The 23,948-nt window shown below is 45.5% G+C and overlaps 1 protein-coding gene across 1 annotated transcript in view; it reads right to left on the reverse strand.

The window, feature by feature from the left end:
• Positions 1-14,529: 14,529 nt before the first annotated feature.
• Positions 14,530-23,948, reverse strand: part of VIRMA (vir like m6A methyltransferase associated) — a 1,848,046-nt gene continuing 1,838,627 nt past the window's right edge. Inside the window, exon 26 of the mRNA XM_069621370.1 lies at positions 14,530-15,112. Within this exon, the coding sequence (XP_069477471.1) occupies positions 14,952-15,112 (161 nt within the window). The 3' untranslated portion in view covers positions 14,530-14,951. The remainder of the gene's footprint in view (positions 15,113-23,948) is intronic.

Below are 23,948 nucleotides of genomic sequence, written 5' to 3' on the forward strand. Positions count from 1 at the left end.
CCTTGGGAAAGTCATCAGCCTCATTGGAGCTAGTATAAATGTGCCCCGCTACACTTGGTTCAGCCCCTTGTTCTGTAGCCCTTCCCTAGGGGCCCTCAGAGCCTTACTCCTTCCCCCTCTCCAGACACTTCTGTAGGGAAGCGGCTGCTGCCCCTTTTCGAGGGGTCTTTGCCGAAGTGGCAGCAGTTACCTCACGCCAAGCTGGTAGTGACACCCGCGGCGCAGCCGTGGCTGCGACTGTGGGCAGCACCCTCGTGGTCTGCCCTCCTTTTGAGAAGTATTGGTTGTTGACGAGACAGTTGATGGAGTTGTCGACGGGGTGGTAACAGCAGTCATTGTAGATTAGGTCGTGGCCGTTGAGGATGTGGTTGATGATGCGGTTTTCTTGGCTGGTTGAGACGAAAAGAGCCTATAACAATAATCGTGATGCCTTACTGGAAAAAAATAAAAGAGATGAGAATCGGATTGTATTCGTAAATACCTTCTCTAATCTGTCCTATAAAATCAAGGACATCATTAGTAAGGCATGGAAAAAGTGCATAATGTTAAATCCACCCCCCCGCCTTTGGTTGCCTTAAAAAAAAGTCAGAACATCAGAGAGATGCTCATTAGGAATGATATATCTATCAAACGTACAGCAGAACCCAGACAAACCATCCTATGGGGCCTTCCTGCTGTCAAGGGTCATTTTCCCTGTGGACATTGCGTAATGTGTGCCTCCACTAAAGAGTAAACAAATTATATTAAACACAACTACCACATGGGTATTGAATGAAATGACTAATTATAACACCGAAAATGTGGTCTATTTAATCACATGTCCATGTGGCTTACAATACATTGGGAAGACCAACAGGAAATGTCGCATTCGGTTGGTGGAACATCGTAGCTGTATCATGAATCAAATAATGACAGCTCCTTTAGTTAGACATTTGGTACAAATGAAACATTCTCATGAAGATTTTAGATGGGTCATTCTCAAAAACGTACCGGGCAATGGCAAGTTAGATACTGATCAAAAACTTGTGCTATTTGAGCAAAGAATGATCTTTAAATGTCAGAGCCATGTCCTTGGTTTAAATGAAGAAATTGAGTGGCAATACACACGTCTAAATTGGTACATTTGGTTGCTGGTGTTATCCTGTTTCACTGCGAGAAAAGAGATTCCTGTGGATGTATTTGTAATAGGCATGCATAATGTAGAAAACAATGCGAGTAGATCTACACCTGTGAAATATACCATTTGTAATGTATATGCACAATGTAAAGAATAGTGTTAGTAGCTCCATGTTTTTGAAGTACACCCTTTGTTGAATATAAATTGTTTGCATTGTGTCTGTCGGGTGTTACACTGATGAAAAGGTGATATTATGCCATGTCTTGTTATCCAATGGGCTCCTTGCTAGTCTGTTTGAAGTGCAATGTGTAGATAGAATAACATTGGTACAGACCAGACATTCATGGGGTGAAATCATCAGGAGTGTCACACACTATTGGTTTGTGACCCTCTACACACACCCCCTTATATAGAACGCATTTATCAACATATTTGCTGACATGCAATCCAGGACCTTTTTCAATGGGTACTGCCTAAATTTCTTGTCCAACATCCGAAGGGAGCCCGTTGTAGGGGTAGTTTTTTTCCATGTCCACGATGGTCTAGTTATCCAGACGGCGTCATTTAATATAGGCGCTATTTTCTGTGTAAATTACATCTTTGTGGTTCCCTGGATGCCACATAATTGTAGGCAATCCTTCAGTAATTTCGTGCACTATGGCAGAGACTTCACAGTTTCGGCCGTTGCAGTCCTCTTTTTTTTTATCCACGAGCCTACAGCTTTCTCCCGTTACATCTATGGGAAGCACATAGCATTCTCAGTCTATACGCGCTGTGGATGCTGGATGTATCGGAGCTCCTCCTGGCCCTAATCTGTGATTTTTCACTGCCGTGCATGTAATGTGCATATGGACCGCCGTGTTTATATAATATAAAGTGTTTTTAGCAAGTGAGGATGCGACACGCATTTGCTTCGAGTCCATCTTGAGTGGTGACAGTTTCTCATGCCCGTGTGTTTCACTTCCAGCTGTATTACATCAAGGAAGTACAAACACGTTACACATACCGGACTATGACGGACAGGTTATCCCTTTGAAGTCTTTGGATATTAGAAGCCTTTATGAGGTATTCCTTTGGACTCTCTGGTACACTTTGGTGATGGTAGAAAGGAGTTTGACACTGAGTATTTGGAGGTGGGTGTTTCACTGTTACTGGTTGTGAGCCACACTTTTAACCACTTAGTAGGGCAGTGTGGAAGTAGCAGCCTATGAGGCTTTTTTCTGGTTACACGGGTGACGTTAGAGAATAGTAGGTCACCATGAGTGGTGATGGGTTTTGTACCATTGTACCTTTGGTTACACACTCCCACAGGCAACGTGTTGTCATGATCTCTGCTTCCAAAAGATCAGGACTTGCCCGACTCCCTTGGAAGCAGACCCATAACCCCGGTTCCGAGTGCCAGCCAGTCCCAATTGGGACCTTTTGGACCCTGTCCTGGCGCCAGTGGCACCAGGCTCATAAAGATGCCCAGTCCCAGCGCTGGAAGCGCCGGGCTCATAATGCTTGGGTGGACTTACCTGCAGTAGACCATGCTGCTTACTTACCTGCCAGTTGAACCCCTGATCCTCTTCTGTTTGGGACTACTTTTCCTGTTGGGTGGGGCAGGAGCCACTCCCTAGGTTCAGAACACTGGAACTCTTCTGGAAAGCAGGAACTCTTTTCTTACCTAGGCGTGGCTGTGGAAGGAGACACCTAAGCACTACAGGAGGCTATTTAAACCACACCCGATGGATGAATCTTGTTTTGCGTTATTCTGCATTCTCTGCAGCAGAACGCTCATCGTGTCTTCTGCTTCTGATCCTGGGCCTAAGGGAACAAAGGCTTACCATCCTGGAATCCAGTCTTCAGCAGCACCTGTAAAGACAAAGAAAGAACAGGTTAGCACTACGGTCTTCAGTGGCAGCGCATCTCTTACCTGGTCCATCGGCTGTCACCAACGCCTCGCGCTGCATTCCGGCATCTGAAAGACAAAGGCTTACCTACTCTTTGCATGCTCCGGAGGTCTTCGCACTGCATTCCGGCATCTGAAAGACAAAAACTTACCAGCTCTTCGCACGCTCCGGAGGCCTTCGGCGCTGCATCTCGCATCTGAAAGACAAAAGAAGGTGCGTTTAAAGACATTGGGCAACTTTATTGCTCACGTGCCATTACTCCTTCCCACGCCGAATCCAGTGGGTATTCCAGCACCCTTCAGCTTCGCTAAAGCTCCGAACTTGTACCTGCAAGATAAAAGGGACAGTTAGTGCGCATCGTGAAGCAGGCTACAAGCGCTTACTTACGTGCTTCCAGGCGCTTCTATTCCTCACGCGGGTTCGATCCTCAACTCTCATCAGCCCGCCATCGCCGGAACCCTGCAAAACAAGAGATATCATTACAAAAGACTTTTAAGACATTTGAAGTGCCCAGAACTTACCGTTCGTGCAGTTAACGACGGACAGCAGTCCTCTGAGGTCAAGAGGCCTGCACCCTTATCCAGTGAAGAAACTGGTTACGGCACCCTGCCCCGAGGCAGATGGAGAGCTCGGCGTTCACTTACCTAAGGTGAGGGTGTTAACCTTTGGGGTTCTACAGGAGAAGAGAAAGGGAAGAGGAGAGAGGCACCCAATAACCCCAGTTCATTAATCCCATATTTTCTATCTGCAGACATCTTACTCTTCGAGTCAGACATACAGTGCACAGAGGTCCAGCCCAAAGAGCCAACCGTGTGTTACACATCACCTTTGAAGATACGGCATTCACCCAGTCAAGACCGGCGCCTCTGCGGGAATCAGGTGAGCGTTACACGTGTTTTGTTGTTCTGCGTTTGTTTGCAGATCTAATTGAGACTGAGCTATTTAAGAGCTTTTACGAAACAGAAATAAACTTGACTGAGGAAGTTTGGAGCTATTTGTGGATGTACTGAAGGCATCAGCACTACAAATATTTATTAAGAGGTATTTCATTTTGATATTTTGGCTGGCAGGGTTGTAACACAATCTTTGGACCATGTTCTGGTACTCCACTTTTGGGGGTAGAGGGACAGTAATGTGATGCTACGATTTGAGCATAGTACTGACTATACGATATTGGTTAGTGGTGTCTAGTGATGGCCCCCTTCTTTTGTTGTTCTAGGAGTAATCCTCGATTCGAATTTGGAAACCTACATGTGGCCCTGGATTGCATGGCGACAATCAAGAAATTATGTGCTTTTCTCCCCTGAAGAAAGTTCATGCAATTACAGCCTTGAAGAACTGAAACATGTCGGGATTTTATGTCATTTGAGTTACATGCTCAAATAGTGTATTAATTGTATTATGATATTTATGTTGTACTAATCTGTTTATTTTTGTTCAAGTATTTTCGTGGTCATTTGTTTTTCATTGTGTTCTCACCATGTGTTAAATGTTGGGTCATGTTCATTTCGGAACATTTTTATGAGTATTTTATTCATTCATAATCTTTATTAAAATATTTTTAGTATTGTGTACATAGTGTGCATACTTGGTCTATTTTTTTCAGGACTACAAGTATAGGGAGGCTTTCAACCACATGTCTTTTTGGGTATAGATCAGTGAAATTGTAAAATCTGGAAAAAAGATTTTGTGCTCCTTCTCCTTTATATACAAATATGTTGGGTCTACCTCTGACCGTGTGCGAGAGGAGTTTTTGTTGGAGGCAATTAGCCTTGAGTAAGGTTACGAGACGCCGATGGAGGCAGTGAAGGGCCCACCTTGGATTTCTCCTTCGTCGCCTTGTCCGCCAATGGCAAGCAGAGTTTCGAAGTTAAAAGACTTTCTCTTAGAGGGGGCGCCCATCACTGGTACGCTGACCGTGGATGTGGTCGGTGATGGCGACGGTGTCCTTCCTGATCCAGAACCTGTAGCGGCGGTGAACACAGTGGGATCAGTGTCATGCAGCCTAGCCTTGCCTTCTTGTGGACCCCCGCGGGCAGATGTGGGGGGCGTCATCAAAGGACCTCAATCTCTTCTGAGGGAGTTTGATCGTGGGACCGGCCAGTCCTGGGGTAAGCATGACCATGCCCGGAGGCCTTACCCGATTTTAATGCCGCCAGCCTGCTTTAGCGATCCTTCTTGATCTGTTTTGAAAAAAAACACGGCAAACCTTACATCCCTCCCCATCATGGCCCAGATGCAGGCAGGAAAGACATTTGTGGTGTCGATCCTTCACAAAAACATTCTTTAGTCCACATTTTGTGCAGTGTTTGAAGAGGCATCTCTTCTCTTCGGTCATGCTGAAAAGGTGTGAAGTCGGCCCACGCCTGGGCCTTATCTGATCCGATGAAAGATCCTCGATGTTGTATGATTTTCACTGACAGTGGATCCCCGCTGCCGGTAGTTGACCTCCGGTCGCACGATAAATATAAAAAGCCGTTCAAACTTTTAAATTTCACCAAAAACTCTAAATATTAGGGGGAAAAAGCTCAGAGAGCACTAAGAGCACTCCCAACACTGAAGCGTGCAGTACAAATCTGAAGATGGCCACCAGGGGTAGAGCTTAGGAAGAGGACCGTCATTGGATGGGGGCAGTATGACCTAGAGAACAGTGATTGGTTTAGAGGAGAAATTAACTTGCCCCTCTCCCCATCGCTACCACCCACTCCCTCCGTCCCTCCCCCGCGGTGGTTCGCACAGTTGCTCAAGGTAGGTATATGGGGACACACGAAGGGTCTTTTATCGTCCAAGAGATTCAGTCTTTGGGGGCACCATTGGGCTTTATAGTCTTCCTTTAAGAATGCCAGGCTCTCCCCCCAGTCCTCTGTAAATTTAGGGAGATTATTTTTCATAGCATATATAGCCCATTCCAATGCCACCATGTCCCAGATTTTACGTATCCAATATTGAAAAATAGGGACCCCTGATCCTTTTCCACCTCTGTGCTATTAATAGCATCCCTGCCAATGTGAGGAGTATTCATGCTTTTGTGCAAGCTCTAGGGCCCCACTCTCCCCTCCATTCCTCCTTCCCTCAAACCACAGCAGAACCCTCTCTGGGGGGCTCTTTGCTGCCTCCCCGAATGCTTAAGCCTGTGCCTCCTGTACTTCTTTCCAGAAGGGTTCGATTCGGGCATCTCCACCAGATATGGAACCCAGTGCCCTTCCCGCCACAGCCCCTCCAGCATTCCGGCAAGGTCTCGGCAAAGATCTTATGCAGTCGGCAGTGCTCCAGATAAGATTTTGAGGTATTTTACTCCCTATTTTTAAACTCTGAGAGTAAATGTGATTTTAAGAGTAAAAATGATTTTTCTCTTTTGCAAGAGAGTAAAATGTATGTGACATTCAGTCAACGCGTGCAAAAACCGTATTTAAATCATTACTATGCAGCAGCTTTCTGCATTTTGACAGAATACACCTTTCATTATTTCTGTAAAGTCTGGCCATTTGATCTCTCCTGTATAGATTTAAATGTTGAAATCACAAAAACCTAGCCAATTACATAGTAAAGCAAACATGAATTGTATTGTGTGTTTTGAGGTTCGATAGCAGAATTGTCTTTTGATGTTTTAATGAAAGTCCTCATTTCCTGGAGCTATTACTACCTAATGGTATGCCAATGTTATGCTACAACAGTGCAGAGAGGCAAGGACTCCATGCTAAATTCTATATCTAATCTAATGGTCAATTGGTTATGTATACAGCGCTTTTGGCAAAGCGCTGTACATGGAACCTATTTATCACAATTATCACCAAACCAGTCAGTATCGACCTCAAAAGGATGAAAGGCTGAATTGGCTTTGCCGGGATTCGAACCTGCAACCTACAGATCACGCACAGATTGCAGCAACGAGTGCTCAACTCGCTGAGCTATCTTATTGGCTAACATCCGTCAGAGGTCGGTTAATTGAGTATCGACTGAGGTATAATAATCACAGTACCTAGATGTTGGACAACCCATTCATGAAGCGCTACATAAAGTTTACCATCTGGATTATCACAGGGACACATTTTGCAGAGTTTCTATTGCAATTAACAATGACACTTTCATTTGTTTGTTTTTGAACAGCGCTTGCACTTCCTAGAGAGTCAGGTGGATGTTTTAATTGTAGTCTTGAAAATTTGAGAGGCTAGAACACCTGTAATTGTCATTACACCAATCACTCACCCTTGAGCAAAGACTCTGCTACCACTGACCATTTATAGTAATGCACCCCATTGACGGCTGGGTTGAATGTATGTAAACTGGACTCTGCATAGTCATCTTTCTAACACACGGTTTTTATAATTATAGTGTAAGTTGAATTGTAAGTGTAAAAATGATGTGCCTCCGCATGATTATGCACACAGCACCGGAACTCTGAAAAATACTATTGTGCAATACTGGTTTGCTTTCACTGGAAAAAAGCATAATTTGTTTCAAAATATTAATTCTCAATTGGAACTTAGAATTTTAGGCTTATATAATTAATAAGATGGAAAACTAAGAAAGTAAATATGCACAGTGCTTCTGTTTGCTCCATGAACATCTACACTCAACAAAGCAGAAGCTGAATGGAAAGAACACATTCCTTTTATCAAAGTCTGCAGTTTTATTTTTTGGAAGACTTAAGAGAAATACATTCCGTTTCAGAGGTGGCTTGCAATTACATCCATGTAGATAAAAATCAAAAGCAGCCTTCTGGTTTCTGTCAAGTAACCTGACCTTTGCACTGCCCTCTGCTCTAAACCTGTATGTAAGTGTAAACAGGAAAATAATAAAGCTGTCGTACTTGCATGATTTTCATGCGTAAAAAGGCCTTATCTGGAGGCCTGGCAGTCGAGATGCGGTGTAGTGCCAACCATATAGTATCCTGTACCGGGCTTCTTCTAGTTGAGCAGCTTTGGCTACCTTTGGGATCAACTTCCATAGTCTTTCCCATTCTTCCCTAATAATTTCCTTCCCAATGATCTTTTCCTATCGAGTTATGTAAGGGCATGCCGCCCGAGGGATGGCATTGTTCAATATTTTGTATAGATTCGACACCAGGCCTCTGGACTCATCTTGGGTGGTCAGATATTGTTCCAATGGGGTCAATTGACGGGTGGCTGCTGCATTTATTTCCTTATTCTGGAGCCAATGCCGTAAACAGGAATATATCATCTCTTTTTTCTCTACTCCAAAGTCTTGCTTACATTCTATAAATGATCTAATGTTTGGGCCCGTGAACATATCCCGAATAATCTGACACCCACCTTCCCGCCACTGTCCAAATGCCCCTCCTTCCTTCCCGGAGTGAATTCTGGGTTATTAAGAATGGGGGAGAAGGGAGACGAATAGGTTGTTATCCGTCCCAGGTCTCAAGTATATGTGTTGGGGTGTAAACCACTCATGATCCGCAGCTGAGCTGCCTCAAATGAAGTTGAAAGTTGGGAAGTGCCGTCCCACCCGCCCTCTTCGGGGATGTCAACTGGAATCTGCTAACGCTTGGTCACCTGGTCTCCTGCCCTCCCAGACAAAATTACCTTTCACTTTTGCCAACTCTCTAAAGAAGCTGGCCGGGACGGCCAGTAGGATCGCTTGAAATAAATATAATATTCGAGGGAGGGTCACCATTTTGACAGCTGCCATTCTGCCCACCGAGGAAACCTTGAGATTCATCCATTTCTGGAAGTCCTTCTGGATTGCCTTCAACATGATGGGATAGTTGGCTGCATACCATCCCGTGAGAGAGGGTGTAATTCGTACCCCCAGATATTTGATGCCACTCGGATGCCATTGAAAGGGCTAGGATGCTTTCAAAGCAGTCAGTTCTCTTCCCCTCACCGATGGATTAAGCATTTCTGACTTAGTGAGATTGATCCGGAGACCCGGCGCCTCTCCAATTTTCTCAAGTATCTCCCAACATACCCTAAGTGAGTCTTCCAGCCTAGTCAGTGACAATAACATGTCATCAAATGCAGCGATTTTGTGCTGTAACCCCCAAAAGGGTATGCCTCTCACCCCATCTGCCTCCCTTATCAAATGTAATAAAGGCTCGAGGTCTGGATGAATGAGAGTTGGGAGGAGCCCCTCTAGTCTGTTAGCCAAGATTTTGGTAAATACCTTAGCATCTACGTTTATCAGGGCTATTGGCCTGTATGATGTACATATAGTGGGGTCCTTATTGGGTTTGGGGATGAGAGTTATTTAGCTTTCTTCATTGAAGGAGAGATCCTACCCGTGTCCCTGAAGTGATTGTATAGATATGTTAGGTGGGGACCAACTCCCCTGCATAAGTCTTATAAAAGGATGCTGTAAATCTGCCCGGGCCGGGGGACTTATTTGAGGGGAGGGCTGCCACGACCCTCCAAACCTCTTCCATTGCGATTTCCCGGTCCAACAATTCCTAGTCATACCCTTCTACCGAGGGGAGGTGAATTCCCTCTAGAAAGTCCATCTGTATTTGGGCCTGATGATTTTGGGATGAGTACAAGTCTTTATAGTTATCAGCTAGGCAATCTTGAATTTCCTCAGTTTGGGTAAAACAGGATGGATGTCAGTTATTGCCCCACATGTACTACTACTCGTGGCCCCTCTTAGTAAGCGTGCCATAAGTGCATCCGCTTTGTTGGCCTTTGCATAATACTTCTGCCTGACGAATAGACGTGCCCCTTCTGCTCTTTTTGTTCCAAGGACTCCCAGTTGACCCACCGCTTGCCTATACTCCTCAACTGATTTCCACGTTGCAGCGGCTTCCATCTGCTTCTGTGACCTTTTCTTCTAATTGCTAACCTCAGGTGCTGGTCTCTCTGTGCCTTTGCTGCTATACACTTCCCTCTTATTGATGCTTTAAAAGCATCCCTGGGGATGCCTTCGCCCATGTTCGAGCGCCTATTGAGCTCAAAAAAGGCTTCGATCTAATCCCCTAATTCCTCCCTGACAATCTGTTTGCGCTTCAGTTCCCTTGGGAACCTCCATTTCCAGAGCCCCCACCAATGCCCCGGTTGATGGATTTTCATTGATACCACCTCGTGGTGCGCTATCCCCAGGGGTCCTACATCAATTCCCTCGACTGCCCCCATCAGAAGGGCTGAGACCCATATCCAATCTATAAGGGATTGTGTCCCGAACACTGGACAGAAAGGTATAGCCCTCTTGTCCCCCATGACCCTCCCCAAACGTCTCGTAGTCCCAGGGACTCAAACCTCTCTTGTAAACTGGCCGAGGCAATTGCCCCCACCCCTCGTGCGGTCTACCCCCCAAAGACCTATCCCGGGCCTTCTCCCAAGCTAAGCTGAGGTCTCCCATTAGCATTGTGTCCCCCTTCGCGAATTCTACCAATATATTTAGGCGTTCCCTCAGGAATGCTTCCTGTCCAGAGTTTGGTGCATAAAATGAAGCCATTGTATGTGATGTTCCCATTAAGTCCCTGTTTACTAATATATATCTAGCTCCTTTATCAGCCTTAATCTCTTTCACCTTAAATTGGACCTCATTGCGAATGGCCAAGGCGACTTCTGCTGTCTTAGTTGGTCCAGATGCCTGGAAAATTTGAGTGAACCCACGCAATCCTAGTCTTATTTGGTCCTTTAGGAGATGGGTTACCTGGATTGGCAGGACATCAGGTCCAGAGGACCTAACAAACTGCATCCGTTTTTTCCTCTTGAGCGAGCTGTAGAACACCCTCACATTATGTGTTGACCACTTGCGTAGGAGCTGGGCTCAAATACTGACTTGTCTCATCTCTCCTCCCTTCACCTCTTTTTTCGAACCCTGATGCCTCCCATCTCTCTACCCCTTCCATGTACTCTTATCCCTTGTGTCTCCATCCCCTATACCTGTGGACCCCACCCCTCTTTCCCACTCCACAGTCCCCTCCCCCCATCCTGATGCCGGTCCCCAACTTTGGGATACCCCCTCCATGCCCTTCCCTGGTTTATCGGGAGCTCCCCCCACCTCAGGCCTCCCCGGCCTTACTGAAACCAAGATGAAGCGTCCTCCTGTGCTCCCTCCGCTCGGGATCACTCCTTATGGTCCACCACCCCTTTGTACGTGTGTGTGTTCCGGCTCCGATGTTCAGTCTCCTCATCCAAGCGCTAGTCCTCCGCCCCAAGCCTCTCGTCCCAGTTTAGGTTGTGGGCCTGCAGTGTGGCTCTCCTCCTGTGCCTGTCCCATTGAGTCGACCATTCCCATGGCCTAGGTCTCGGCCGGTTCTCGTTTTGGGGTTGCGGCCCTCTGCTTACCGGTCCAGGGTAGCGTCCAGCTGTAGTAGGTCAATGCCCTCCTGTGGTGAAGTAATCCTCTTCTAAACTCCCTCCCATTCAAAAAGCAGGCCAAACGGAAAGGTCCATCTACATCGGATTCCCCTCCGAGCAAGGTCTCTGACCACCAGGCCCATCTGTAGTCTCTTGAGGAAAGTGCTAGCAGCCAGGTTTTGAAATAGGGAGATCTGGAGGCCGTTATGCATCCCTAGCTCTTTTACCCTAGCAGCCCTTAATACCTGTTCCTTTTGCCCATATTTTGTGACCAGCATAAAAACATCTCTTGCTCTTGAGTTGGAGCCTCTTGCCAGTCTGCATGTTCTGTGTATCCGGTCCAGTTCTATTTTTTCCAGGTTTACCTCTTCTAGCAGGCTTGCAAATATATTCTGGGATACCCCCTTTAGTTCTGTCCCCCACGGTTTCTGGGAGGTCTTTAATGCGTAGGTTAACTCCCCTTGATCAGATTTCCATGTCCTCCATTTCTATTTCTAAATTCTGGGTGGCCACAATAAAACGATCTATAGCTTCCGAGTTGCTATGATGTCCTTGTCGACATCCTGTAGGCTTCTCTCTAGTAGGTCCGTTCTTTCGCCCAGCTGGCCTACCTCCTGCCTCATTTCCACCAAGGCCAAGTTAAGTCAGAACGCATCAATTGAAACTGGTCTTCAAAGGCCTTTGAGAGAGTGGTTTGAAGGGTCATTAAATCGTTGTGGAAGTCCTGACTTGTTAAGGATGGCCTAGTCTCCAAATCCATAGGGTCCCTCTGGTCCACCAGCGACGGGGGGGGGGGGGGTCTGTGGCCGATTCTCGCCCTTCATTCAAGGCCCACATGGTTGGTCGGGTTCCCGGCACACTCCCTGCCGTCCACGCCTGCTTTGAGGCCCTCAGTTTGGGCTTGGACATTCGCCTGCATATTCTTGGGGGGTAGCCCCCGTTGTTATGCCCCAATAATTAATTTTCCAAAGTTGGAGCCTCTCCCGCTGCCAACTGCCATGTCTCTCAGCGCTGCTCCCCTTTCTGGCTGGGACTTGTGTCTAGGGACTCTATAGTTCCGCTGGTAGATATTCCTTCTGTGTCGCCCTTTGGATTGTTGTCCTCAAGAGTCGCTAGGTCTCTCTGGGGATCCTCTATAGGATTGTCTGCCCCTGCGCCTCTCCTCTCCTCTCCTCTCCTCTCTGCCTGTGTACTGTGACCTCTCAGCTTTTCCATTTGTTCCGGGTGGGTCTGGGTTCCTCTGAGCCTAAGCTCCCAGGTCCTTCCGCCCCTTCCTACTCGGGGAGGTCTTCTCTCAATGGCCTTCTGGGCTCACTCTCTGCACTCAATCTCCCTGAGGTGCTGCTTAACCTTGCTGTAGGGTGGGGCTTTCTGGCGCTAACGCTGCACTTCTTACTGTCATTAAGCGAGTTGTGTCCTTGCCTCCTCACCTACGTTCACCCCCTGGGTCCACCAAGATGTGGTGCTTTGACAGCGTCAAATTGTGTAGCTTCCAGGTGTCTTCTGGAGTAGTGCCTCACTGCACTGCCCCGCCTTCTGCCTGGGGGAGCACCTGCCGAAGGTTACTCCGTTTGAAATGCGGGTGCCGGTTCTCATTTGTTGAAATACCTTGTAGGCCTCTGGGTTGGGTGTGTCAGTACGGGACACTGGCCGGCCCAGTTTCACTGGGGCAAGGCTTCCCCTGTTCTTCCCGGCTTCTCCCAAGCGACCCTACCTTACCCCCATGATTGCTGGCAGGAGCACAGAGTCGGGATCTAACCTCGGCAGCACCTACCTACACTTCTAAACTGTCTAGGCGGCCATCTTGGAGTCTCCAGAAATACAGTTTTAAAGCTAAAGTGAAACTGTTTTTTCTTTTACAGAGGATTCCCAGCCTGATGGCGGGGCATATTCATGAGCATGTGAATCCATGCCAGACCCCATGCTGGAGAAGATCAGAAAAGTCCTAGCAAGCATACACTAGGCAGTTGTGAATACATGAGTGAATACAGCAGAAGTCCTGGTAGGAGGATACACCAGGCAGGTGAAAGTGCAAGAAGAGTACTGGCAGGGAAGTAGACCAGGCAAATTGCAAACCTACAAAGACTATCAAGCAGAAACAGTTTGTTTGCTTGCTTATTTTACTTGTATAGCGCGCCTGACCCAGGGGTATCTGGGCGCTAGTGAATAAGAAGACGATGACATGTTACAGTTCATACAGCATAGTACATATTACACAAAGTGTTTGTTAAACAAGGGAGGGCCTGTTAACGTGGAATTTACAAGGCTGAACAGTGTTTGTCTAACATGATTGTTGTGGGCCAAGAAAAACACAAAGGAACTGTTAGACCTAGAGACATTTGTGATACCAGGGATGAATCCAGGGGAAGGGAATCCCCCCTCTGTAATTAACATCCTTTCCAATTTGGAGATCATTTACATTGGAGGTATTCTATATTTGTTTGAGAACACTTTTCCCTATACCACATTAAAGACATTTCCCTTATCACTTTATTATTTGTTTTAGTGCGAGTGTCAGGATAGATTGTTTTGGACACAAGGACGAATGATTGATTTAGTACATTCTTACTAAGATAGATCCTTAGTTTTTGGTTTTAAGGTAGGGAAACTCCTCTTTAGAATAGTCAAAGATGCAATTTCCCAACTCATTTCAGTTGAATAAAAGTCTTTAATCAAACACATGACAACTTTGTGTCCGGCTTTCATTCCTGACCCCTGACATAGGCCATATTTTATATAATGCACATGTAGTGAATTCTGCTTGTACATTTTCACAAGTGTTTTACAGAAGTAGGCAATGTGGCATTTGTGAAGCCAAGAAAAATGGCTGTGTTGTACAATGTACAACATTGCCTACTTGTATTTGGTGCATGGTCTTCAAACATTGCTGTTGTGCCAGGCATAAATGCTTTGTTTGAGCCCGACGCTGCTGAAAAGAAACTCACTTATTCTTCTTGACACAATCACTTATTTTGATATACATACAGTTAGCATATCTGTAAACTATGTAACTCTATTGTCCTGCATTTAGTAGAATTTTAGGAGTGAATCTTAAGTTTACAATTATGTATTTATCAAATAATCTAAAAAAACAGTTAAAAGTAAAGATTTAGGACTTGTGAACAAAAAACCTAAAACCACCTCAGTTTGCACCTTCCCCAATAAGTCCATAATACAGTTTACATACTATATGAACATTACATGACTGTACAAAATAACATTACATTTCTGTTTACGTAGCCACAGAATAAAGAAAATCCACACATACATTTTATGTATTTATTAAATAAAAATGTTTTTTTTTCATAAGTGACTGCACTGAACAAAAAAAACTTTGCCGGGATTTTATGCATTAAAATAATTATACACACAAATTTCAACACATGAAAAAATGAATAAAAATCCATTGGGAAAACATATTGTGTAATACTCTCCTGGTACTAGGCAGAATTTTTTACAAGTGAAAAAAGATGACAAAGAATGATTTACAAATATTGGGAGTTTTAACTGCATTGACATCTGAATGTCCAGTCTTGTATATAAAAAAAGAAAAATCTTTTTTGTGCATCAAAAATAATGCTCTTTTAAGACCGCTGATGCCATAAAGTCAAAAATTGTCCTTCAGTGCCTTATTTTTTACTCTCCATAACATGTTCACATACACAGGATGTTCCACTGGGTATAACTTCATCTTGTGAAAGCTCGCACGTGACGACCCCTTCCGCCATTTCCACCAAGAAATTTTCCTCTCGAATTGCCACCACCACCACCACTGTTGGTGTTTGCCCATGAAGGCCCAATTCCACCTCGACCTCTCGAAGCACGGTCACGAGGACTTGGTCTGTAGCCTAAAATTAAAAAAAAATTAAAAATCACACATTGAATACATTGCCATATGAATCTACCAAAAACATAAAACTTAAAAGGGCATCTAAACTGGAAGGGCGTTACCATGTTAAAGGTTTCCAGTAGCCATCTCACAGCAAGCAGACAAGTGAAAGTTACTCACCATAGTGACTCACATTCTCTTAGTCTGTGCTCCTTCTCTTACTGGCGCTTGAGATATTCTTACCCTCAGTACCAAAAATGGAACATTCCTGCACAGCACAGAAAAAGCAATAGAAGGCGCTGGACTATTAAGCGCAGGCTTCATCCCAGCACACACTAACTGCTATACATCAGCACGATTCGCTCTTCGATCAAAGGAACCGAAAAAAATAGAGAATGGCGTGTGGACTGTCTGTAGGAAGCTGAACATTGACTGTTCGGTCTCCTTCCTCCAAACTCATTTGATAGATTATCAAGCACCTTGAAGTCATTTACGGATGTTAGCCAAAAGACGTTCCCCAACAATGCCTGCTCAAAAAGAGCATCACAACTATATGTAGTGTTCAGGGAGTCATTCTGAAAAGTATGTGGAGTGACGAAAGGGCTGATTGACAGATAATATGCAGGTGCATTTATTGTGGAAGGTCAGACACTTCCTCTGCGCTTCCAGAAGTACATGGATCCCTGCTGAAGGTGATTTCTTCTTAATGCTGAATGTCTCCTGGATAGAAGAGATTACTCATTGGGACCCAGAAGATCTGGAAGGCTACCACTTGCAGAAGGCCTAATGTAACACAAATCATATGAGTTCAATTTGGGCATTATTTCGATACAGAATTCCAGAGCACTTCAAATATAGATGATGCAGTGTCTAACTACTAAGAGCATTTGTGCGAAATGATGGAAGAAGTTGTCTTGGTTTATGTGGAACCGAGACATCTTTAAGCAGGAATTAAATCAGGAATGAGGGCCTGGATTTTGCTCACTTGCTTTGCTAATGTAATGGTGACTAAAAGAACAAGTTACTTACCCTTGGTAACGTTCTTTGGACTGGATGTTCCTCCCACGTATTCCTAATCTTATGATATCTCCATATCCAGCTTTAGCTGCTTCGGAATTTGTTTTCAGCAGGGGGCGCTACGTGTCAATATATGTCGACTCGATGTCTCTCGAGGGCCTCCATCTCTGTGTGAACATCATCGATGGTCAATAGTACGCGCAGCGACCGTTGGCTTCAGTGCCAATTTTTACATGTATTGGATTATCCTACGCTCGACAACTACTCACTCTAAAAGAGCGTAAACTGTAGCAACATGGAAATTCAACTGCGGGGTGGGCTGGGAGGGGCGATGAGGAATACGTGGGAGGAACATTCAGTTGAAAGAACGTTTCCACAGGCAAGTAACTTGTTCTTCGAATGATTGTGTCCTTCCACGTAATCCTCATTTTATGTGATGGATCATTAAAGCTTAGTCTCCCGGCTCCCTCAGAATGTGTTACCAAAACCATCTATGATACTGGCCTTAAAATATTACTTTTAAATACCAGGTCACTTTTAAAGCCACTTACATTACAGATCAGGATGTAGACATATGTGCTCTGACTGAGACATGGTATCATGCTGCTGCAGGATCAATGCTATCTTTAGCTATTCCGCATGGTTTTAACTTTTTGCGTCTAGACAGACAGGAGGGTAGCGTCGGGGGTGTTGTCTTTATTTCCAAAGTAAAATTTGATGTCTGGGAAGTTACAGTACCTGCTATTGAGGGGAGTGAAATTCTACAGTTGAAAATCAAGACCAATGCAGAAACATCTTTTAATCTGGTGTTGGTCTACAGATCCCCTATTTCTAGGCCGGACTGTCCGGCTTCTCTGTCCAATATTCTATTACCTAGCCTCAAATCTAATACTAAGGCCATCGTTTTTGGTGATTTTAACTTTTGGCTGGGCTGTAGTGCTGAACATATGGCAAGTAATCTGGAAGAGGCACTTGACAACATGGCATTTGAGCAACTAATTAAGGTTCCCACTCCCATTCTGGGTAATACCCTGGATTGGGTAGTCACACAACGTCCACACAACAGGCCTGGTAGTCGCGCCCTGTCCACGGTCTGACCACTACTTTATTAATTTTACCATCTGTGATTAAGGCCATCAGGACCAAAGCTACTAAAAAGATCACTGTAACAGAAACCTGAAAAAACTCAGGCCGATTGCCTTGGAACCTTGGCTGGGGCCCATGCTCAAGAAGATTGATGGGTTGGAAATGGCTAATATTATCAACAAGTATACACAGTCTATACACAAAGCCATTAGTACTCTTGCGCCTCTCAATACTAAATGTGTTGTGGACAGAAAAGGGAATGAATGCTTTCATGTTTGGAGATCATCGCAGGCCACCTTTGATAAGGTGCTTTACATGGAGGCTGCTAAAGAGTACAAGATGGCTATTATAGCAGCAAAAAATAATATGTTTGATAACAGGATTCGGAATGTTCGGTCTGACTCAAAAGAACTCTCAAATATTAAGGGAACTTCAAAATTCCTGTGCTGATAAAGCTGATCTCCCGGCGAAAGATGCAGCATGGTGTAACATGATTCAGGAAGCTATGTTAGGGAAGCTTGACAAGATACAAGAGACCATTGATAATGCCAAGAAAACCTTGGGGCTACCTGTGAATATCACAAATCAGAGGGACAGCAGGCCGCAAGCTCAGCAGTTCAATTTTAAGCCTGTGTTGGACTCTGAATTAGCTGTGATTATTGCTAATCTCAAGCCAACTAACTGTAAAGGTCATATATGCCGGGCATTTATCATTAAGGCCCGTACTCCTCGACTGATAGGGGCTTCCTATAAATTTATAAATGCCTCATTTATGGAAAATCACGTTTCAGATGTTCTGAAAAAGCCTGGATCACCCCCCTTTTAAAAACCTGGCCTATCTCCTGACATACCTACAATTAACAGAAGTGTTCCCAACACATCTGCTCCCGAAATGAACTGAAAAGAAGGTAAGTGGGGGTGGGGAGGGAATTTTGTGGATGGGAGGAGGAGGGAGGGGAGAGGGGTCTCAAGCCTGTGTAGCCTCTCCTCTTTCTTTGCAGGATGAAGTGGGGGAAAAAAGAAGGTAGAATTATTTTTTGAGTTAAAGGAAACTTTTTGGAAGAAAGGTAGGTTTATCCTTAAGGACCTTAAAGAAAGACTGTGTAAGGAGGTTTGCAGGACAAGGCTTGTAGTTCACTCACCCTACGGGCTGATTTAAAAGCCACTAAGAGAATGGTCTTTAAAGTCAACAATCTTAATGAACAGGAGTCAATAGGTTGAGATCCCAAACCAGGACTTGAAAAGGGACCGGAGGAAAGACATTTGTTAATCCTTTCAACAATTGTATGACCAGTGGAATCTTGAAGAAAGATAACTCTTCAGAGGAGTGTTTACAAATAGATAGCGCTGCCAGATACCCTTTAATTGTACCAACCTGGAGCCCCAGATTAGCCAGGTGTAACAAGAACAAGAATACCATAGGTCCATGCAAAAAGGTCCACATTCTTATCCCTGCACCAGCTGCAGAACTTGCTCCAATGGCAGCGGTACAAGGACTTTGTTGCTGGCCTTCTGGCCGAAAGCAAAAGCTCCATTACGTCGTTTAGGAGGTCCCAATCCTTATATCTCAGCTTCTCAGAAAGCATGCGTGTCTTGACCTCTGGATGGAGAACCCGACCCGTGTCTCGCAAGAGCAGGTCCTCTCTTTGTGGAAGACTTATTGGAGGGCAAATGGACATGTCCAGAAGGTCCGGATACCATGTTTCCTGCCCAATCTGGAGCAATTAGAATCATGTTCCCGAACTTCCTCAAGCTCCTTATTATATGAGGAATGATGGAGACTGGAGGAAACTAGTATAGGAGTGGAAATTCCCAGTACACTACGAACACATCCCCTAGAGCTCCTCTTGGGGGAAATTCCTTGGAGCAGTATAGTTCGCACTTCCTGTTGGCACTGGTCGCAAACAGATCCACTTGAGCGGTTCCCCAAGGGGTGAAGATCTCTTGACAGACTTCCTGAGCTAGTTTCCACTCGTGGGAGACTGTGCTCTGCCTGCTCAGTGTGTCCGCTGCTGTGTTCTCCTCTCCGGCTAGGTGAACTGCCGATAGAGAGATTCCTTCTTGAACTGCCCAGTACCAGAGCTGCATTGCTTCTTTGCACAGTGGTAGTGACCCTACACCTCCTCTCTTGTTGAGGTAGTACATGGCCACAGTATTGTCCGTCATTATCAGGACATTCTTTCCCCGTACAGAGGGCAGAAAGGCCTTCAGCGCAAGTCTGATTGCCCTCCGCTCCAAAAGACTGATGTGTAGTTTGGATTCCGATGAAGACCAACGACCGCTCATTGTTAGATCGTTGGTGTGGCCTCCCCATCCTGTGAGTTAGGTGTCCGTCACTACAATTATCTCCGGCCATGGTTGCCAAAAAGGTTCTCCCTTCAGAATGTTTTCTTGTTAGGTCCACCACAAAAGATCTTGTGCTACTCTGCTTGGAACCTGAAGGAGGTCTGACATTTTTCCTGAGAACTGTGACCATCGAGTCCCTATAGCCCATTGGAGGTATCTCATTCTCAGACGAGCCTCTGGCACCAGGAAAATGCACGATACCAACCTCATAAAATCAAAGGTCGGAAGAATCTGGGCATTTTGGAATGTGTTGAAAATCTGCAGAATGTCTGAGCCCTCAGCTCGGTTGTTAAGGCTTTTCCCAAGGATGCGTCCAGGACAGCCCAGATGAATTGAAGCCGTTGAGATGGTATCATGTGGGACTTCTTGAAGTTGAGGGAGAAGCCCAGTCTGTGGAGGGAGCGACAAGTGGAGCTGAGTCTAGGTAGGGGTAGACGTGAATCCTCCTTCTCCTGAGACTCGCTGCCATCAACTTGGTGAAAACCCTCGGGTGGAGGCCAGCCCCAAGGCAGAACTCGAAATTGATAAGAAGGACTGCCAATGGCGAACCTCCGCTACTTTGTGCTTGTGATGGATTGGCACATGAAAGTAAGCACCCTGAAGGTCCAATGATACCATCCAGTCCTGAAGCTGGAGGGCTTGAAGGATCTGAGAAAGGGTAACCTATCTTCAACTTGTCATTGTCAAGTCTCAAGTCCATGATGGGTCTCAATCCTCTGGCCCTATTGGGGAATAGGAAGTGAGGGGATTGCCAACCTTTGTTCATCTCTGCTACGGGTACCGGTTCTATAGCACCTTTCTCTAGCAGGGTTAAGATTTCCTGCATAAGGAGTGTATCTGGAACACTGAAAGAGCTGTTCCCAGGTGGATGACCCTGAGGCCTTTTTAGAAAGGGAAGGCAGTTACTCTGGGCCACTGTTTCCAATGCCCATGCATCTGAAGTAATACCCTGCCATTCTTTCAGATGCTGTGAGAGTCTGCCTCCCACTGGGGTCTTGTGGTTTTGAGGCGGCTGCTGAAGCGGCTAAGGGTAAAGCAGACCCTGCCTGGGCGGTCTTCAGGCCTCTTCCCCGTCCACCACGGGGAATCTTTTCTGACCTCTTTGATTCGACAGTCCTCTCCCTCTTCCAACTGAGGAGTAATAGCAAAAGGGCCTGCCCCTCCAAGCTGTATCAGTGGGGCGAGTAGGTGGCTGTGTGATTGCTGTGCCAAGGGATTTGGCTGCAGCTTTGGAGGTCTGCAACTTCTCCAGGCTCTCGTCAGCCTTGCTGCCAAATAAATGAGTGCTGTCAAGTGCACATTAAGAAGCCTGGTGCAAAACCAGACTGGCTCAACCAGCCAAATCTGCACGTTACAGCCTCCATTGATCTGCTCATACTGTTTGCAGAGTCGAGACCAGTCTGGAGGGATTTGCACATCGCATCTTTCCCATGCTCGACAATGTTTAAAAAGCTGCCTCGTTCTTCCCCTTCAGGGATATGTTCAGCCGCTATCGCTATACAGTCCCATAACCTGGATCAGGTGGCACCTCTTAAAACTAGAACTGTCAGAGATAACCCTAACCATCATAAATGGTTTACACCTGCTCTGGCAGAACTAAAAACGATAAAAAGGCAAGTTGAACATACCTGGCTGAGAGTTAACACCCCGGAAAACTTGGTATCCTGGAAGCACACGGCAAAGGAGTATAAAACTAAAATTGTGGAAGCTAAGCGTAACTTTTACAATGAACAAATCCTCCATGCTGGGAATCAAACTAAGTAAGTCTTCAGACTCCTTAGGTCCTGGGAGAAACCTGTGAGCACCAACCTTATTATTAAACCTACAAACGAAGACTGTAATAGAGTGCAGAAAGCTTTTTCTGATAAATTAAAAACTGCTCAAAGGAAAATCCAGGAAGAATTAACCAGGACAACTTTACTTGCCACCACTATCATTGAAAACCCCAGTAATGAGGGAAATGATGAATGAAATGTTAATCCTAAAATGGGCCCCCAATATTGGGGTGATGGGGAGAAAGCCCCACAGAAATCCCAGACCGGCTTTAGATTTAGGTAGCCTACCACATCAGAAATCCTTAACGTTCTGAGGACTATGCATCCTACGATTTGCCCGCGTGAACTCCTTCCATCAAAGGTCATACTGGAGCAGAAGGATATTTTCGCTCCGGTCCTCTGCAGATTCGTAAATTCATCTTTTTGAACTGGTAGCAGTCTGCTCCTGATAAAAAACATAGCAGTTACACCACTACTAAAGAAAGCTGGATTAGACCCTAATGATGCGGCAAATTTGAGGCCAATTACTAACACAATCTTCTTCTTGAAACTCAGTGACAATGTAGCAATGCTGCAACTTCAGACTCATGTCTCAGAAACGGGCATCCTACATAAACAATTGGGCTTCTGTAGTTTTCACGGCACAGAGTGCCCTGCTGGATTTACAGATATATCTGCTCCCCGGGCTGGAGTCCAGCAAGTCGGGGCTGCTGATGTTGTTAGATTTATCGGCAGCTTTCCACTTGCTGGACCATAAGATCCTGCTGGATCGGATGGCCACTGTCGGGGGTCTCTCAGTGGAGGCTATGTCCTGGCTCAAAAGACGTAGTTCCTGAGTTCACTGGGGTGATAGTGCATCAGATGCTGAAATTACCACCTCTGGAGTCCCCCAGAAGGCATGTCTCTCCCATCTGCTTTTTAACATTTATATCATCCCACTAGGTCTCAAAAATCTGCGTCTTTTCTTCTGCAATCACGCAGATTTCCAACTGGCACTGGAGATCTGTGAAGACCATGACAAAGACCAACAGAAGCTGGACTTGGTCTACCAGATCGTTAAGAGCTGGATGTCTACCATTTGGCTATGCCTTAACGCGATTAAGACAGAGCTAATGCTATATGGCCCTAGACAAGCCAGAGAGAAGCTGAGCTTCGCCTATACAAACTTCCTGATTGATGGCAGCCAGATCACAGCAGTACTTACGGTAAAGACTTTGGGCACCTATCTGGAAGCCAGCCTGGATAGCGTTGCCCACGTGAATGCTATTGTGAAGGGCACCAATTACCACATTCAGGTGCTACAACAAGTGGCCCCACTGGTCTCTGAAGATAATCGTAAAAAATTGTTAGAGCCGTGATACAGTAGATTATTTTAACGGTCTCCTAGGGGGAGCCAGGAAGACAGATATTCAAAAATTACAGAAGATTAAGAACGCCACTGTGCAAATTGTATATCAGATGAGCCGTACTGAGCCCACTTCAGCGGCCACAAAGACACTCCAATGGCTACCTGTCTCAGCCAGAGTTCACTTTAAGTTGCTGACCATCTGCCATAAATGCGTCTTTGGTGATGGCCCAGCGTATTTTAAGAATAGGCTGAGAGTTCATCAACCCAAAAGAAATCTGCAATATACTAAAGTTTATCTACTAGAAGTGAATCGCGTTAAGAGAGATCGAGGAAATGGTCGTGCCTTTCATGTAGAAGCTGCGCGGGATTGGAATGCCCTTCCTGAACACCTACGAAATATTGAAAATAATTTGGATTTCAGAAAACAGCTAAAGATCATTTTGTTCACATAATAAGATAGGCAGCGCTTCTTCCTTCTTTATGGCGCATGGATGCCTTCGGGCTTTTGCACCATACAAATGACCTAACATAACATAATGTGAAAGTGAACTTGGCCAGTGCACACATGGCATTTGCGGATTTAAGAGCCATACTCCCCTCAGAGAAAACATTTCTAGCCCAAGCATCGTAACGCTCGTCATCTCTGTCTGGGGGGGGGGTAGTTGTGTATGCCTGTTGCCTGGATGTAGAAATGGCAGCGTGAACTACCAAGCTTTCAGAAGTTGGGTGTTTTATTAGATAGTACGGGTCACTACTTGATCAACGGTACTTGCTAGTTAGTTTCTTGTTCACAGCTGGAAGTAACTCTGGTGTCTCCCAGTTGGCATTAACTCATTTTCACAGAGCTACATGGAATGGTAGAATAGTGTCCTCCTGGGGTCCCTTGTCTAAAATATCAGTTAGGTCAGGTCATCCTGCTCAAAAAGTGGTGCAGGCCTACTCCATCCCAGGTATTCATCACTCTAGACAACAGTTGTCTGTAAGATCCATCGGCATGGTCTGAGGTATCTGGCCTGCCAAACTATTTCTGGGGAAGTGTCTAACCCACTTGCAGATTGCAGGGTGTCATGTAGATCCTTTATTCTTGTGTCCTCAGAAATTAAGGCCTCTAGAACATTGTGTCCCATAGTGCAATCCAAATGGAAGAGATTCATCTGAAGATCATCATCCTCAAATTCAGGAAAGAGATTTGAAAAAATCATTCCTTGCCAGTGCAGTGAATATTTTCTCGACATCCCCCGAGGATTTAGGGACCTGCATCTTAGTCTTCGACACCATCGACG

The sequence above is a fragment of the Ambystoma mexicanum genome, chromosome 5q, assembly GCF_040938575.1.
Source record: "Ambystoma mexicanum isolate Mex_15411 chromosome 5q, UKY_AmexF1_1, whole genome shotgun sequence".
Classification (NCBI taxonomy): Eukaryota; Metazoa; Chordata; class Amphibia; order Caudata; family Ambystomatidae; genus Ambystoma; species Ambystoma mexicanum.